At 41.7% G+C, this 16,992-nt stretch overlaps 1 protein-coding gene across 2 annotated transcripts in view; it reads left to right on the top strand.

Moving 5' to 3' along the window:
- The window catches only part of FBXW11 (F-box and WD repeat domain containing 11), a 101,347-nt gene extending 85,805 nt beyond the window's left edge, over positions 1 to 15,542 (top strand). For both annotated transcript variants that reach the window (XM_075856346.1, XM_075856347.1), the window contains 3 exons: positions 7,030 to 7,108; positions 8,737 to 8,925; positions 12,484 to 15,542. In XM_075856346.1, coding sequence (XP_075712461.1) covers positions 7,030 to 7,108; positions 8,737 to 8,898 — 241 coding nt within the window. In that variant the 3' untranslated portion in view covers positions 8,899 to 8,925; positions 12,484 to 15,542. The remainder of the gene's footprint in view (positions 1 to 7,029; positions 7,109 to 8,736; positions 8,926 to 12,483) is intronic.
- Positions 15,543 to 16,992: the final 1,450 nt, after the last annotated feature.

The following is a 16,992-nucleotide window of genomic DNA, read 5'->3' on the forward strand; positions in this document are numbered from 1 at the left end:
CCCTTACTTCACCCGACCCTACGCGTTTCTATACTTATCATCAGGGGTCTGTCAGTCTGGCCAGGATGCCAGCGATATCTCTTCAGCAGCAGGTATTCTACTGCACAACACGGAAGCATGCACGCATAGATGTCAGCGGCATGCTTCACTCAGGGACTCTGAGTCACTATGAACTGAATACTCCTCCCCCTGGCCTCGGCGGCATACTTCGAACCAGACAATCACAACAGCCCACCACATCCGTGTCGCTCAACCATCTGACTCCCGGCCGTCAGCTGACATACCCGGAAGCAACACTGTAAACACCACAGAGCGTGCAGACTACAGGGAAGGCTGTAGAAGTATCTGTTTACCGCACTGAGCCTATTCCTATTCAAGGATTGAGTATAACAATGTTAGGTTGGATACATATTGTGGATCAGCTCAAGACCGCAATTGGACTACCACGATAGGAGCACCTACCCTGGAAATACACACTGTATGAATGAAAAAACGATATTAATGTCCACCACACTTAAGACATTAGAACCACTCCTGGACTAAATTACCAAGCCTATTACTATTGAATGATATACTTCAAGTAACTGTGCTTGGACTAGGATTAAATTGCCATACCCCTACCCTAGAGGACCGACAAAACCCTGTAAATTGTTTGAATTGTATACTAAATAAAACACGTATAGTTGGTTTGTTCGTTTAAACCTTCAGGATGTACGCAGGCCAGTCTATAAATCCATTGGGCCTCTTTACGCAAAATGAGGTTATCCCAATCCCCTTCCCGTTTAGGAAGACGTACCAATTCAATTGCCTGAAATTGTAAACATTCTGCCCTGCCTTGATGTTTAGCATGTACATGTTTTGATATGGAAGTATCTCTTAAGTTTGTAACGTCTCCAACATGTTCCATAATCCGGCGCCGAAACTGCCGTATCGTTTTGCCCACATAAAGAGGCCCAATGGATCGAGCGTAAGCACATCGGTATCTTACGGGTTTGGCAGTATGACGTCAAAAGGAGAGTTTTGTTCGTGTTATCCCGCGCTTCCCGACCACACACAAACCCAACCTGATCATCCACGATCAAGCCAGGCAGTAATGGCGATAAACGAGAGGCAAGCAACTTTGCGAAAAGCTTCACATCTACATTGATTAGCGATATGGGCCTGAAGTTTGCGCACACCGTTGGGTCCTTGGCTGGTTTTGGTAGGAGAGTTATATGAGCCTCGAGGGATTGAGGCGCAAAGGGACACGAGGAGGACACCGAATTAAAAACTTTAGTCAGAAAAGGAGCCAATTGATCTTTAAATGCCTTATAAAATGTATTATTAAACCCATCGGGCCCCGGGCTCTTGCCCAAGGGTGACTCTCCAATAGCACGCTCCACTTCGGCTTCCAAAAAATCCTCCTCAAGCTCCAAAGCCACCCCCTCCTCCAAGGTTGGCAACGCAGTATCATGAACATAACGGTCGATTTTATCCCGTAACGCCTCCGCCTGCATATCATGAAATTGGCCTTTAATATTGTATAGCGCCGAGTAATAGTGTTTAAAGCAGTCAGTAATACCAACCGGGTCATGAACCTCACCGCCCGAGGGAGATGAAATTTTAGGGATATATAACGCTTGTGTGCGGGGATGCAGCATCCGTGCCAGAGACCTACCGCATTTATCCGCATGTTCGTAGGAGTGCTTACGCATCCGATCCCTGAACCGAGCGTGAGACTGGTCTATCAAAGAACGCAAGTATTCTCTCGCTGTAGTGAGCTCCGCAAAAATCTGTGAGGGTGGGACCTGTTTGTCAGGATTCCAGATCCCGTATCTGAATCAAGAGACGTGCAATAGCAAACCCCTTTTCACGCTTCCTCCACACGTCAATCAACTGCATGGAATGCATCACAGTTTTCAGTGCCCCCAAATGCGACTTAGGGACAACAGACCTGCCCGAGGAGGTGTCAAGTCTGGAATCGAAAGTCAGATTAAAATCACCTCCAACAATTAAAACGCCCTCAGTGAACTCCTCCAATTTCCTTAAATACAATCGGCCCACTCGTGCCTGGTCCTTATTGGGGAGGTACATATTAGCCAGAGTGAAAATCTTATTACGTATGGATAGCTTGAGAAAAACATATCGACCATCCGGGTCAACCAGAACATCAAGAATTTTATGAGAGAGTGACTTATGAATACATATACTGGCACCCTTGGACTTGGATTCCGGATTGGTACTGTGGAACCAGGCCGGAAAATATCGATTCGTGAACTGTGGCATATGGCCCGCCTGAAAGTGGGTCTCTTGTAGGAACAAAACATGTACCCGCTCTTTATGCATGTTATATAAAATTTGTGAGCGTTTTTCTGGGACATTAAGCCCCCTAGCATTAAAGGTACAAACCTTCAATTGTGCCATCGCCACCTCTCACTGAAGGAACTCGTAGAGCAATGCACTAAGCAGAGGCGAGACGGACAGCATCAGGACAAACAAGGAAGGGAGACACGACAACAAAGACAAACAGACAGGTGAAATAATCGCCCACTCCTTGAGCTACTCAAGGAGAAACAACCCAATATACACCGGATATAACCAGTGAGTCCCTAAGAGGAGAAGTGTCAGGACAAGGTCTAGCCAGCGCCCCGCACCCCCCAACCCAGTGCAAATATCACACATCTTAGAACCAAAACATGAATGGAAAGAGAATCAAGGCCGATATTAGGTCAGGATCGAACAGAGATGCCAGCATAACAATACATTCCCAGAAATGTACACAGTTACCGCACGAGTATACAGGCATGTAATTAGTAAAAACGTAGATAATCACATAACATACATAGTGCAGTAGGACTGGCAGCTGAGGAACATTAATCACGGGCAAATGGCCAATCTGATCACCTGCAGCCCCTGCCCAGAGCGAAAGAACCAGTATAACGGAGTATTACATGAAACACATCAGACTTTCGCCTCCCAAGATATAAGCAGTAACAATTGAACTTAACAGGCCTAAGCCGACTGCTGGCCTACAAAAAAAAACATCCAGACGAAATCACAGCGGATCAGCACGTCCACGCCGGCGTGGCCTTGGACGCTGTGGTGGTAGAGGAACATACGGCCAATGAGGCAAGGAAACTCTCAGCACCTGTAGGGCAGCACAGAAGTCCGGGACATCTCCTGGGTCTCGAACACTCAGCAATGTCCCGTCCATGCGAACCTGTAGCTGAAAGGGGTGACCCCAGGAATAGGAGATCTCATGCTCTCTCAGCACATCCAGTAAAGGACGAAGCACTCGGCGTTTGTCCAGGGTCATCTTGGACAAATCGGATAACAACTGGATCTTGACCCCTTGTAATAAGACTTCTCCTTTATCTCGGGCCTTCCTCGTGATCTGCTCCTTTAGAGAGAAAAATGGACACGGCATAGCACATCTCTAGGCCTATCAGGATCCGGATTACGAGGGCCAAGAGTCCTGTGAGCCCTATCCAGCTCCAATGGATCATCAGCAGGACGCTCCAGCAGGGAGTTAAACAAGGACTGTAAGACAGGTATGAGTTGCCCCGAAGATATATCCTCAGGAATATCCCGGAGCCGAATATTGTTACGGCGATTCCGAGTCTCATGAGTGGAATTTTGCAATACAATGATGACACAATTTGATGATGATCATCAGATTTTCAACTGGACCTGTTTTTCGGATGAAGCTACATTTGAACTAAACGGTTCTGAAAATCGACAGAACATGAGGTATTGGGCACACGAAAATCAACATTGGATGATAGACAGTCCGACCCAGTCTCCTCAGAAGGTTAACGTTTGGGTCGGAATATTGCTCAATCATATTGTAGGACCGTTTTTCATTAACCCCTTAGTGACCACTAATACGCCTTTTCACGTCGGTCACTAATGGGCTTTAGGCTAGGCTGACGCCTTTTCACGTCAGCCTAGTCTAAGTCCTGCACGGGTCTCCCGTGCAGGCAGGAGCCGGGGCTCTGCTGTCTGATGACAGCTGAGCTCCTGCTCCAACGCCCGCGATCGAAGTTTACTTCGATCGCGGCCGTTTAACCCGTTAAATGCCGCCGTCAATAGCGACCGCGGCATTTAACTTGGTTTACAGAGAGAGTGCGCTCCCTCTGTCACCCATCGGCGGCCCGCGAATGAAATCGCGGGTCTCCGATGGGGTGTCATGGCAGCCGGGGGCCTGATAAAAGCCCCCAGGTCTGCCCTGGACATATGCCTGTTAGGACGCGCCGGAGGCACGTCCTAACAGATTGCCTATCAGATTTACACTGACAGGCAATAATGCTCTGGTATACGAAGTATACCAGAGCATTATAGCAGCGATCGGAACATCGCACAGTAAAGTCCCCTAGTGGGACTAATAAAATCAGTCATCAAAGTGAAATAAAGATTATTAATAAAAAGTACAGTAAAAAAATAAATAAAATCATTTTTTTCCATAAAAAGTGGTTTTATTTAGTAAAAGTGTAACAAAAAAAAAAAAAAAGTACACATATGTGGTATCGCCGCGACCGTAATGACTCCATTAATAAAGTTAATATGTAATTTAAACCGCAAAGTGAACACCGTAAAAAAAAAACGCAAAAAACCATGGCGAAATTGCAATTTTTTTCCATTGCCCCCCAAAAAAGTCATAATAAAAATGAATCAATAAGTCCCACGCACCCCAAAACAGTACCATTCAAAACTACGTCTTGTCCCGCAGAAAACAAGCCCAAAAAATCACTACATTGATGGAAAAATAAAAAAATTACGGCTCTTGGAAAGCGACGATGCAAAAGCAAATAATTTTAGTTCAAAAGTGTTTTTATTGTGCAAAAGCCGTAAAACATAAAAAAACCTCTACACATGTGGTATCGCCGTAATCGTACCGACCCATAGAATAAAGGTAACATGTTAATTACGTCGCACAGTGAACGGCGTCAATTTAAAAACGCATAGAACAATGGCGGAATTTCAGTTTTTTTTTATAATCCCCCCCAAAAAGGTTGTTAAAAGTTAATATAAAAATTATATGCACCCAAAAATGGTGCTATTAAAAAGTACAACTAATCCCGCAAAAAACAAGTCCTCATACAGCTATGTAGACGAAAAAATAAGAACGTTATAGCTCTTTGAATGCGACTATAGAAAAACGAAAGAAATAGCTTGGTCATTAGGGCCTAAAATAGGCTGGTCACTAAGGGGTTAAAGGAAACATAAATGCAGAAAACGACAGCAATTTGCTAAGAAACCAAGTGATACCAGCTATTCAAAATATTGCTGGAGAAGCTTTCCGCAATGTTTGGTATTTGCGAGCTTGAAATCTTCTGAACGATAATTTTCCTGATCAGTGGATTGGTAGAAGAGGCCTGGTAGAATGGCCACCGAGATTACCACTTTGGAGTTCTTAAATACCGGGGGGGAACAAAAACACCGGCCTTATCTTGGGACACACGCACACGCATCTCACACACACACACGCATCTCACACACACACACACGCATCACACACACGCATGTTTTGTCTGTAATTCTGGAGTTCTGTTGCGTTTTTAAAGGAAATCATGATGGACATAGTTTTCACCCGTGTTGAAGTTTGTTAGGTGATTTCTGTATATAGTTCATTACAATGCATTGCAAAACTGTTAGCAAAAACGCAAGCAGTTCAGCAACAACTTTGGCAGCGCGGTCATTAACTAGATATTATGAAGATGCACCGAACTGCACAAAAAACACATTGTAATAGAATAGCAGCAGTCTGTCCATAACAGAAATTTCACCATTGACTTCTATTGAAAAATGACTTGCTGCAGTTTAAAAACGCAACATAAACGCACCGTGACTGCCTTAGGCCAGTATCATCGCGTCATGCACTGGAGAACAACTTTTTGAGGTAAATAATATTTATTGAACAAACTACCTTAAAGAGGCTCTGCCACCAGATTTTGCAACCCCTATCTGCTATTGCAGCAGATAGGCGCTGCAATGTAGATTACAGTAACATTTTTATTTTTAAAAAACGAGCATTTTTGGCCAAGTTATGACCATTTTTGTATTTATGCAAATGAGGCTTGCAAAATTCCAAGTGGGTGTGTTTAAAGTAAAAGTCCAAGTGGGCGTGTATTATGTGCGTACATCGGGGCGTTTTTACTACTTTTACTAGCTGGGCGTTCTGACGAGAAGTATCATCCACTTCTCTTCAGAACGCCCAGCTTCTGGCAGTGCAGACACAGCCGTGTTCTCGAGAGATCACGCTGTGACGTCACTCACAGGTCCTGCATCGTGTCAGACGAGCGAGGACACATCGGCACCAGAGTCTACAGATGATTCTGCAGCAGCATCAGCGTTTGCAGGTAAGTAGCTACATCGACATACCTGCAAACGCTGATGCTGCTGCAGAATTAACTGTAGCCTCTGGTGCCGATGTGTCCTCGCTCGTCTGACACGATGCAGGACCTGGGGCAGGAAGTGACTGACGTCACAGATCAGCACTGCCAGAAGCTGGGCGTTCTGAAGAGAAGTGGATGATACTTCTCGTCAGAACGCCCAGCTAGTAAAAGTAGTAAAAACGCCCCGATGTACGCACATAATACACGCCCACTTGTACTTTTGCAAGCCTCATTTGCATAAATACAAAAATGGTCATAACTTGGCCAAAAATGCTCGTTTTTTTAAAAATAAAAACGTTACTGTAATCTACATTGCAGCGCCGATCTGCTGCAATAGCAGATAGGGGTTGCAAAATCTGGTGACAGAGCCTCTTTAAAGCATAGCATTAAAAATTATGAAAAACAGTATTTCTCTTGCCTGTTTTTCACCTTTTTCCCTAAAAAAAAACACTAAATGAATAAAAGCTCCCATTTTTAATTATAAGAAAGCCCGCTGTGTCCCAAATAAAATAGTTGGGGTAGACTGAGAAACAAAAAAAAAATTCCCTTTTTAGAATGCTGCGATCTAAAAGGTAAAGTTTTGCTCCGCTCATGAAGGCCCAAAACACCCCCGGTTATAAATCTGTTAAAATGTATTTCCTGTTATCTCTTCTAGAAAAATAAAGGTTTGGGATTTGCAAGCTGCCTTGGATCCACGTGCACCGGCCAGCACCTTATGTTTGCGTACTTTGGTGGTATGTATAATTGACCGTAAATAGATTTTTACATATTTAAAGAGGTTTCCATTTTCTTAAAATTGTTGGCCTATCCTTGGGATAGACCATCAATATTAGATGAGTTGGGATCCAGGACTCCGCACCACCCTTGCTGATCAGCTGTTTAAAGAGGGCGAGGCTCTCCGGCGAGTGTCGAGTACTCTTCAAGACTGTTTCCACTGATCCGTACAGCTCCAGTATTTTAAGAAGTCACTCCAAGGCCCCTTGCACACGGCCATACCCGTAATCATGGTTTGTGATTACAGGCACGGCCGGCCGCAGACCGTCACCTGCATTTGTGGGCCGTGCTCCCATTATAAAGTATGGGAGCATGGTCCGTAAAACCAAAAAATAGGACATGTCCTATTTTTTACGGAAGCTTTCTACGACCCGGACACCTTCCTGTAAATATGTGGGAAGGTGTCTGTGGGCCATAGAAATGAATGGAATTGTATTTTGATCTGCAATTAAGGTCCGTAATTGCTTACCAAAATTCCGGTCGTGTGCATGGGGCTTGTACCATTAACTTGAATTTGATTAAGCTGTAGCAAATTGTATAGCCGCTACTAAAAGTACGGGGCTGTGCCTGGTAAACCATGAAGGGGCAGACGCTGCAGCCCTTTCAAACAGCTGATTGGCCATATATTGTAATGAACGTGAGTAACCTTGCAGTATTTATAAACCTTAAAAGAGGCCTACCAGAAGCAAATAATATTATAAATTATAGACCAGAGAAAAGACGGGTTGTCGGAGGGGGTCGCCACCATTTTTCTAACAGCCTAGATGCTTCAGTCGCTATTGACCGTGGCATCTAAGTGGTTAAACAGCTGGGACCAGAGTATTTTCCTGATGCCAGCATTTAGATCAGGGTGTCGGCTGTAATATACGTGTGAGCTCAGCCCGTCAATCCCTATAGAACCCTCCTCCCTCTAAGGCCTAATTCACACGAGCGTGTTCGGTCTGTGATATACGGTCCGTATGTCTGCCGCATTTCCTGGACCGAACACACTGCAGGGAGCCGGGCTCCTAGCATCATGGTTATCTCCGACGCTGGGTGTCCCTGCCTCTCTGCGGAACTACTGTCCCGTACTGAAAACATGATTACAGTACGGGACCGTTTTCCTGCAGCGAGGAGGTGACACCTAGCGTCCTAGATAACTATGATGCTTGGAGCCCGGCTCCCTGCAGTGTGTTCGGTCTGGGAAATGCAGCTGACATACGGACCGAGCACGCTCGTGTGAATTAGGCCTAAGGCATAAATACCTGATGGGTGGTCGTAAAGGGATTGTGTTTCCATAGTTACAGACTCCAAACAAATTAATTCTCTACTCAGTCAGTAGCTTATTCCACAAATTTGGGGAAAACGGCCCATTCTAGAGTATAATTGGATGCTGGTTACTGCTCGGCAGTACACTAGTGCTGGTAAATGTGCCTTTGTGTCACTTGTTACCTCACTTTTGATGAAATGGTTGCCGTATTCTATTTTGATACATGTGCTCAGATTTCATTTCAGAAGAAGGTTCTTTAATGCGAACATGTTATACTTAACATTTCTGTTTACATTTTCTTTAATTTCGCAAACGACATAAATCTTTAATCCTTTTTAGGAACATTCAGGACGTGTGTTTCGGCTTCAGTTTGATGAATTCCAAATCATTAGCAGCTCCCATGATGATACCATTTTGATCTGGGATTTTTTAAATGTTCCTTCAAATGCTCCTAATGAAACGCGCTCTCCATCTAGGACATATACCTACATCTCCAGATAGCATCATGCACTTTTATTTCCTTACCAGGTAAGTTTTTTTCGTTTTAGTTGAGACAGGTGTAAATTCTTTACCCAGTCGTAAACCGTTTCATAACCTTGAGTTTTTCCTCTATGTTGCTGGGTTTTTACATGGCATGTACAAAATTACTGTGACTTGAGTAACTTTGCAAATATTTTGCTTTGCTGTTTTGTATTGATATCAAATTATTGCATGTTTTCTTCTTTCATGTACATAGCTGCTTTGAATATCACTGGTTAAGGCCCTGTTCACACTGACTTTTTTTTTTTTGCAGGCAGAAAATTCTGTCTGGGAAAAATCAGCTCTGGTTTTTTTTTTTTTTACGTGGTTTTGCACCACCTGCGTTTTCTGACACAGTATTTTTGAGGCGTTTTTTCCCTATTTCTTCCACAGACAGAGGGAATAACCGCGAGCGTTTTTTGCCGTCTAACGCGTCAAAAATCGCTGCAAAAAAAACGCGTCAAAGAAAGTGTTTATTTCCGCCTCCCATTGATTTTAATGGGGTTTTTGAGGCGGAAAAAAACGCCTCAAAATAGGGCATGTCGCTTCTTTTTCCCACAGATTTTTTTTATTTCTTTATTTTTTTGCTCGCAGGAAAAAAACTCCTCCACCTCCCATTGAAATCAATAGGAGGCAACTTCGGCCATTTTTTGCCGCGGTTTCCGCAGCAAAAACCGCAGAAAAAAAAACTGTTTGAACAGGGCCTTAATTTAGACCAGACAGCAGTTTTACTCCATTACGCTGTCAGAAATAAGCTGTAAGGTCACAGGACAAAGTGCGTAATTGTCATATGAGCTCCCACAATGCACTGCTTTCTGGTAACAAGAGTCCAACAATTCTGAATGTAGCTTTATCTGAACTGTCACAAAAGAATATGGTGTTAAAAAGTTGTGTAGGTACAAGTAAAGCCAATGATTTACAAAATTACTTAACTTTCTTTATAGAATTAAACTAGAATATTATCATTCAAGAGCGGTTTTCCCTTAAATGGAATGTATCGTTAGAAAATTAGTTTTAATCAAGATTATATATAGGTGACATTCCCTTTTTAAATGTTAAGTGTTACTTAGGCTCTGTTCACATCGGCACTTGCTTTTCCATCATAGGAACAGAAAACTGTATGCGCCAGGTCTGTCTCATGACCTTTTTCTATTTTTCTGGGCAAAATAGCACTGCATGCAGATATGAACACCGCCTTAGGCCTCATGCACACGACCGTATTTTTTCCCACCCGTAAATACTGGCGTAAATACGGGTCCGGTGTCACACGTATTCCACCCGTTTTGCACCAGTATTTACGAACCCGTGCTCGTAAATATGGGTCCGGTGTCACACGTATTCCACCCGTATTTACGAGCACGTTTTTGGCGGCAAAATAGCACTGCACTAATCGGCAGCCCCTTCTCTCTATCAGTGCAGGATAGAGAGAAGGGACAGCCTTTTCTGTAATAAAAGTTAAAGAAATTCATACTTACCCGGCCGTTGTCTTGGTGACGCGTCCCTCTCTTCACATCCAGCCCGACATGCCTGGATGACGCGGCAGTCCATGTGACCGCTGCAGCCTGTGATTGACCTGTGATTGGCTGCAGCGGTCACATGGCCTGAAACGTCATCCAGGACGTCGGGCCGGATGTCGAGAGAGACGCGTCACCAAGGCAACGGGCGGGAGACCGGACTGGAGGAAGCAGGAAGTTGTCGGTAAGTATGAACGTCTTTTATTTTTATTTTTTACAGGTTTATACTGATCGGTAGTCACTGTCCAGGGTGCTGAAAGAGTTACTGCCGATCAGTTAACTCTTTCAGCTCCCTGGACAGTGACTATTTACTGACGTCGCTTAGCAACGCTGCCGTAATGACGGGTGCACACATGTAGCCACCCGTCATTACGAGAACTCCATAGACTTCTATGGACTGTCCGTGCCGTTATTACGGCCTGAAATAGGACATGTTCTATCTTTTTCAACGGCACAGGCACCTTCCTGTGAGAAAACGGGAAGGCACCCGTCGCCAATAGAAGTCTATGAGCCCGTTATTAGGGGTCGTAATTACGACCCGTAATAACGGGAGTTTTTACGGTCGTGTGCATGAGGCCTAAGTCGTGTGTGTGTGTGTGTGTGTGTGTGTGTATGTATGTATGTATATATATATATATACACATACACATACACACACACATACTAGTCCTTCCCAATGAATGGAGTATCATCAAAAAGTTAATTTAGTTGAGTAATTCAATCCAAAAAGTGAAACTTATGTTATATAGATTCATTACACACAGTGATCTATTTCGAGCATTTTTTTATTTTAATGTTGATGATTATGGTAACGGTTAATGAAATCACAAAATTTAGTGTTTCATTAGAATATTATATAAGCCCAATTTCAAAAATGACTTTTAATACCGAAATGTAAAGTACGTACAGTATATACCTGGTCGGGGCTCCGACTCTGCATGAATTAACTCATCATTGCGGCGTGGCATGTGATCAGCCTGTGGCCAAGAGGAAGTTGAGAGACACCAGACCAAACAATGCAGATGAGCTGAAGGCCGATATCCATGCAACCTGGGCTTACATAACACATCAGCAGTGCCACCGGCTGATCCCCCCTCCATGCCACGCCGCATTGATGCAAAAGGAGCCCGACCAAGTATTGAGTGCATATACTGTAATACTTTTCAGTAGGCCAACATTTCGGAATTCCTAATTATGAGTTTACATACACCAATTTACAGACCTAGAGATCTACTGGTAGGCTGTATACTCCAGAGACTATGAATTTGAAAAAAGGGGGGAAAAAAAAGAGACAAGGTTCTCTTGTAAGGTGATATCGTAGGGAAACTGTAACGAACAGACGAGATTGCAAACAGTATAATGCACGCTCCCCTTTTTTGGATGTGCAGTCGGCACAACACAAACTTAGAGCGTATTGAGTACGTAGACTCAGTGGATATGCAGTCTGCTGGCGTAGTAGGCTGTTATATATATCACATCATTGTGAGGAAGCTTTTTCATCACCAACCACCTGGTATCTGAACACCGTGGAGGAGCTCCTTCATCAAGGAGTATTTCTTTCTCCCTTGTCCTTTAAGCACTCCAGAGACTATGGCTGAGTTCACTTGTTGCGGTTTTTCAACGCAGATTTTATCCTTTGCGATGCAAAGGGTGAGATTTGCAACAAATTCACAACGTGTGAACTCCGCTTTACTATCAGAACGAAGAATGAGCAGGGTTTATACAGCCTTTCGGTGGAGCTAGAAGAGTGTGGGAGGTCAATTTATTTGGCCTCCACCTTCAGCAGAGCAGCAATTTATATTGAATTGTTCGATCCCTAAACTATCACTCGTATTTTGGGACCTGTAATATCTTAGAGCATAAAAGAAGATCTCTAAAGAACATCACACTATGACTTTACAAAATGTATTTGCTGGGTATTTTCAGATTTTTTTAAAATGTATTATTTATTAAACTTCTTAAAACAAAATGATTGCGCTTCATATTTAAGTTTTTGTGAGATGATAAAAGGCAAAGTAATTCTTATTAGTATTACATATTTTTTGTTTTCTAGGGATTAGCTATACTGAACTACTGTACTGGATATGTGGATACTGCGAGAAGCTCATGTACCAGTAATTATTGGTAATTGTTACTGGTACCATTTCCAAGAAAAGTTTAAATTATATTGTGTCTCGTTCTTATTACTATGAAGTTACAAGCCACTTCAAAAGATGCACATTGAAGTTCTGTTCCATAATCTGCATCTAGATTCCAAAGCTGAAAATGTAAATTTTCTATAAGAACTGAACATTTGCTGAGGGGAATAAGTACAAAAGGATGCAACCTCATTTGTTTTGCACTTAGTGACTCTGAAGGAGAATGTTTCCCAATAGTTTTTGGGTGCCAAACATATCCAAATGTTCTGTGTGCTTCTTATTCATTTTTTTTTTTTTTTTTCCAACTTCGAACACCGCGAATACTTTGTTTAGCATGTATGTGGTAGGAAACGTAACTGTATATGCCAATTGTTGCTCTGTTGGAATACTTTTTCACTCATGTACACTGATCTTTGCGTTTCATTGATGACCGCAACTTGTTTGTTTTTGTAGCATCTCTTCTTTTTCCTCCTTACTTGTTTTTCATGAATTGACACAACCAAGCATAAAACATAAGGATTAGCCATGCTCTGTTGCTATGCTGTAACCCGGAGCACCAGCTCCAGTATTGTATTCTAAAAGTTTAAACCTGTTACGTAAACTGGAAAAATAAGTCATCAAAACTTTTCTATAGGTCTGGACTGTTACATAACCATCTTTTATCTCCTATATTGTGACGTTCGATATTCAGTGCACATATCCGATATTTCTAATCCAACGCTTGAATAAATACCTACATATCGCAGGCAGCTCTTACTGCTTGTCCCACTTTCCTCTATGGTACAAAAAGGATTTATTGTTGGATCAAAGTAATTTGTGTTTTCTTTTTTCCCGGGGGGAGGGGTATAATCATTCCAAGTGGGATTTCTAAAGCTTTCCAGTACTATAAACAATTTTTCTTCAGTACAATTCTAATAAATTAGACTCCACTGATGGATTTGGTTGGCATGTGCACTTAAAAGAAAATACTTGCAGTCAGTATTCAGATGTAACGAAACAGGTTTTAATATTGAATTCCCCACTATTTTAAAATTGTACAATTTATGTTCCTTATTTGTGCCAAAGTAACACTTGTAATTTTTCTTTTCTGGGTGATTTTTGTTTTTTATTTTAATTTGCAGTTATATTGAAAAATGCATTTGGGCTTAATGGGTGACTGTCATTTCATAAAAACTTTGACATGTTCTAGTGAAATGTCAGAAGTTTTGATCGGTGGCGGTCCGGGCGCTGCGACCCCCACTGATGGCTGAAACAAAGGGGCAGTAGTGCTCAGCCTAGTGCAGTGCTCCTCCGGCTATGATGGATTCACTTCAGCTCCTCTCGGATAGAGAGGGTTAGCTGTAGACCGCTCATAGACGTCTTAGCCCCTCCTCAGCTATCCCTGCCTCTTCGGGAACAGTCTAAGTGATCCCATCACAGCCGAATGGGCACTATGCTCGGGTAAGCGCTACTGCCCCTTAGTTTCAAAGATCAGTGAGTGTTTCCACACCTGGACCCCACCTATCAAGTCTGACTTTTCACTGACGTTAAAAGTTTTATGAAATGGCAGCTACTCTTAAAGATTAACTCTAGTCACATCGGACATACTTAACTTTTGATTATAACTTGCCTGGTAATGCTGTTCTGTTTGTATTTGATTAAAATGTAAAATAAGTTTACGTGCGAATGTGTATAGAATATTATGCCATTTAATGTGTAAATTTGCATTATTAAACATGACTTCAGCAGTCTAAAATCACTCTAGAGGTGTACTGTAGTTGTCATGGAACTAATCTGTACAGTATGGTTCCTGTGGGTCACACAATGTATATAAGCACAAATCTGTAAGATGCTTTGTTCCGTGTTTGATCGTTCAGTCAGTGCTTATGTTTGCCTAACATTAAAGTCTCCAAAAGGAAATGGTCTGCCATTTATATACAGAATGATGGGATCTCAACTGTTACTTAAAAATTATTGTAGGTTGAGTTATTTTTTACATTGAATGCACCAGAAATGTTTAATGAAACTGTTTAGCTGTGAATCATAGAAATAATTTATAGGCAATCCTATTCTGACCGTTCCTTTTCTTATGAAACAATCCTTAAAGTGAAGCTCCACTCTATAGCTGTAGCTTTCACTAGTTTGTTGGGTATTGCCTAAAAAACCTCTTACCACTGGTGTCTCTGCTAAAGAAAATATCTTATAGCAAAAAGGTCTGCGATCTCACACCGCTCCATTTCGGAAATTTATCACTTGGGAACATAATTGTATTATGGAATTATGTAAGCAATTCTCTAGTAGCTGTAATGGGGCTTCATTTTAGGGTCAAAACATTTGTTCCCTTTTAATGGCTTAGAACCAAATTTCTTATTTTTCAAGCCCTACCAAACCCCAAAAGTAACATATTTGCTCAAAATATAGGTGTTTTTTTTTTTTATAGGTAATTGCTTTCTGTGTGTTTTTTTTCCTGCTTTTCTATTTAATAAAGTCTGTAATTGTTACTTTACATGAAGATACATTTGAATCCGGTAGTATCAGCCTTGCTCTAACAGTGATGACAATGTCGTCCTGTCAACCCTATATTCGTGTACAATTTTTAGTAGAGAGCACACGTTGCTTATTCTATTTACCCGGCATTACTGCTCATTTAAAAATGTGTTTAAAGCTTATATGAAAAATACGTGCCCCCTAAAACTTGCTGTTCTAAAATTATATTTTGTAACTCTATGTAGTGTAATTTTCAGGTGAAATATCGTCCCCATAGAAACTCCGAAATACACTAACTTTCTGGCTTTGCTCTTGACATTATTTTGCTAACAATTACTGGACATGTGTACATTAATACTATTTAATTAGAAGCACTGGGAAACTTTTTAGTTATGTGTATCGTTTATTTGAGCATATGTGTATGAATAGCTTGTTGAAACTGTAAATATATTGTTTATGAAAAGCTTTGTACTGTGGAATGTGCTTAATAAAAAAAAACAAAAAATCTGATAGTAGTAAGCATTCAATTATAGATGTGTAATATGACAGAGAAGAATAATGGTTGTAGACTACACATCAGCAGGAACCTGAACATTAAAGAGAACCTGCTGACTAGATAATTGCATTATCTCTTTCCTAATGTATTACTAACCCGTTAGTGACCGCCAATATGCCTTTTCACGGCAGCAACTAATGGGCTTTATTCTGATGCATACGCCTTTTCACGGCGCTGCATCAGAATAAATAAACAGATCCGGGAGCCGTTAAATCTCCCTGCTTTCAGCTACCAGATTTAGGGCATCCCTGCTCGGATGGGTGAGATCTCTCGCTCTCACTCTCTCGCCCTCTCTCGCCTAGTGTCTGGGTCTAATAAAGGCCCCCATGTCTGCCTGTAGAGGATGCCTGTTAGGTCATGCCAGATGTAGTAATACACTGGAATACAAAAGTATTGCAGTGTATTAGAATAGCAATCGGATGATCGCATATTAAAGTCCCGTAGTGTGACTTGTAAAAAAGTTTATTAAAGTTAATTTTAAAAAAAAAAAACCCACTTTTTCGCCTTACAAAATGCTTTACTATTAAAAAAAAAAAAAAAAAAGTAGAAAAGTTACACATATTTGGTATCGCCGTGTCTGTAACAACCCCAACTATAAAGTTATTACAGAATTTAACCCGCACAGTGAACGCCATAAAAAACATGCAAAAATTGCTGTTTTCTATGAATGCTGCCTTAAAAAAATGTGATCAAAAAGTCGCATCTGCTCCAAAATGGTAGCAATAAAAACTACAAGTCGTCCCGCAAAAAAAAAGCCCTCATACAGCTGCATCAGCGGAGCAGTAAAAAAGTTATGGCTTTTCAAATATGGAGACGCAAACAAATAATTTTGAGAAAAGTGTTTTTACTGTGTAAGTAAAACATACAAAAACGACACAAATTTGGTATCGTTGCAATCGTAAAAACCTGCTGAATAAAGTTTTTGTTTGTTTATACCACACGGTAAATGACGTAGATTTAGGCCGCAAAAAAGTGGCAACATTTCATGTATGCGACGATGGAAAAACGTAAAAAATTGCTTGGTCATTAATCCCTTAAAGGGAATGTGTTGCCAGAAAAACATGTTGTTTTTTTAAAAATTAAACATTTAGTGTGTGGGTGATTAAACATGGTTCAAATTTTTTTTATTTTTTTCACGAGTCAGGAAATAGTCAGGAAATATTATAAATTAATTCTAATTTATAATACTACCCATTTTTGGTCACTAGATGGAGCTAGTTCCCAAAATTGCAGCATTGCAACATTGGGTTAAAAGCCCTCGCTCTAGTGAGCTCTCAGCATCCCCCCCTCCTTTATCCTGGCTAGTGCCGGGATAAACGAGGGGTTTGAAAGGTTTAACCTCCTACACTGTGTGTCGCCATTTTTTGAGGTAACCCACAGTGTAGTAGGTTTACATACAGTA

Source organism: Rhinoderma darwinii, chromosome 3 (genome assembly GCF_050947455.1).
Source record: "Rhinoderma darwinii isolate aRhiDar2 chromosome 3, aRhiDar2.hap1, whole genome shotgun sequence".
Taxonomy (NCBI): Eukaryota; Metazoa; Chordata; class Amphibia; order Anura; family Rhinodermatidae; genus Rhinoderma; species Rhinoderma darwinii.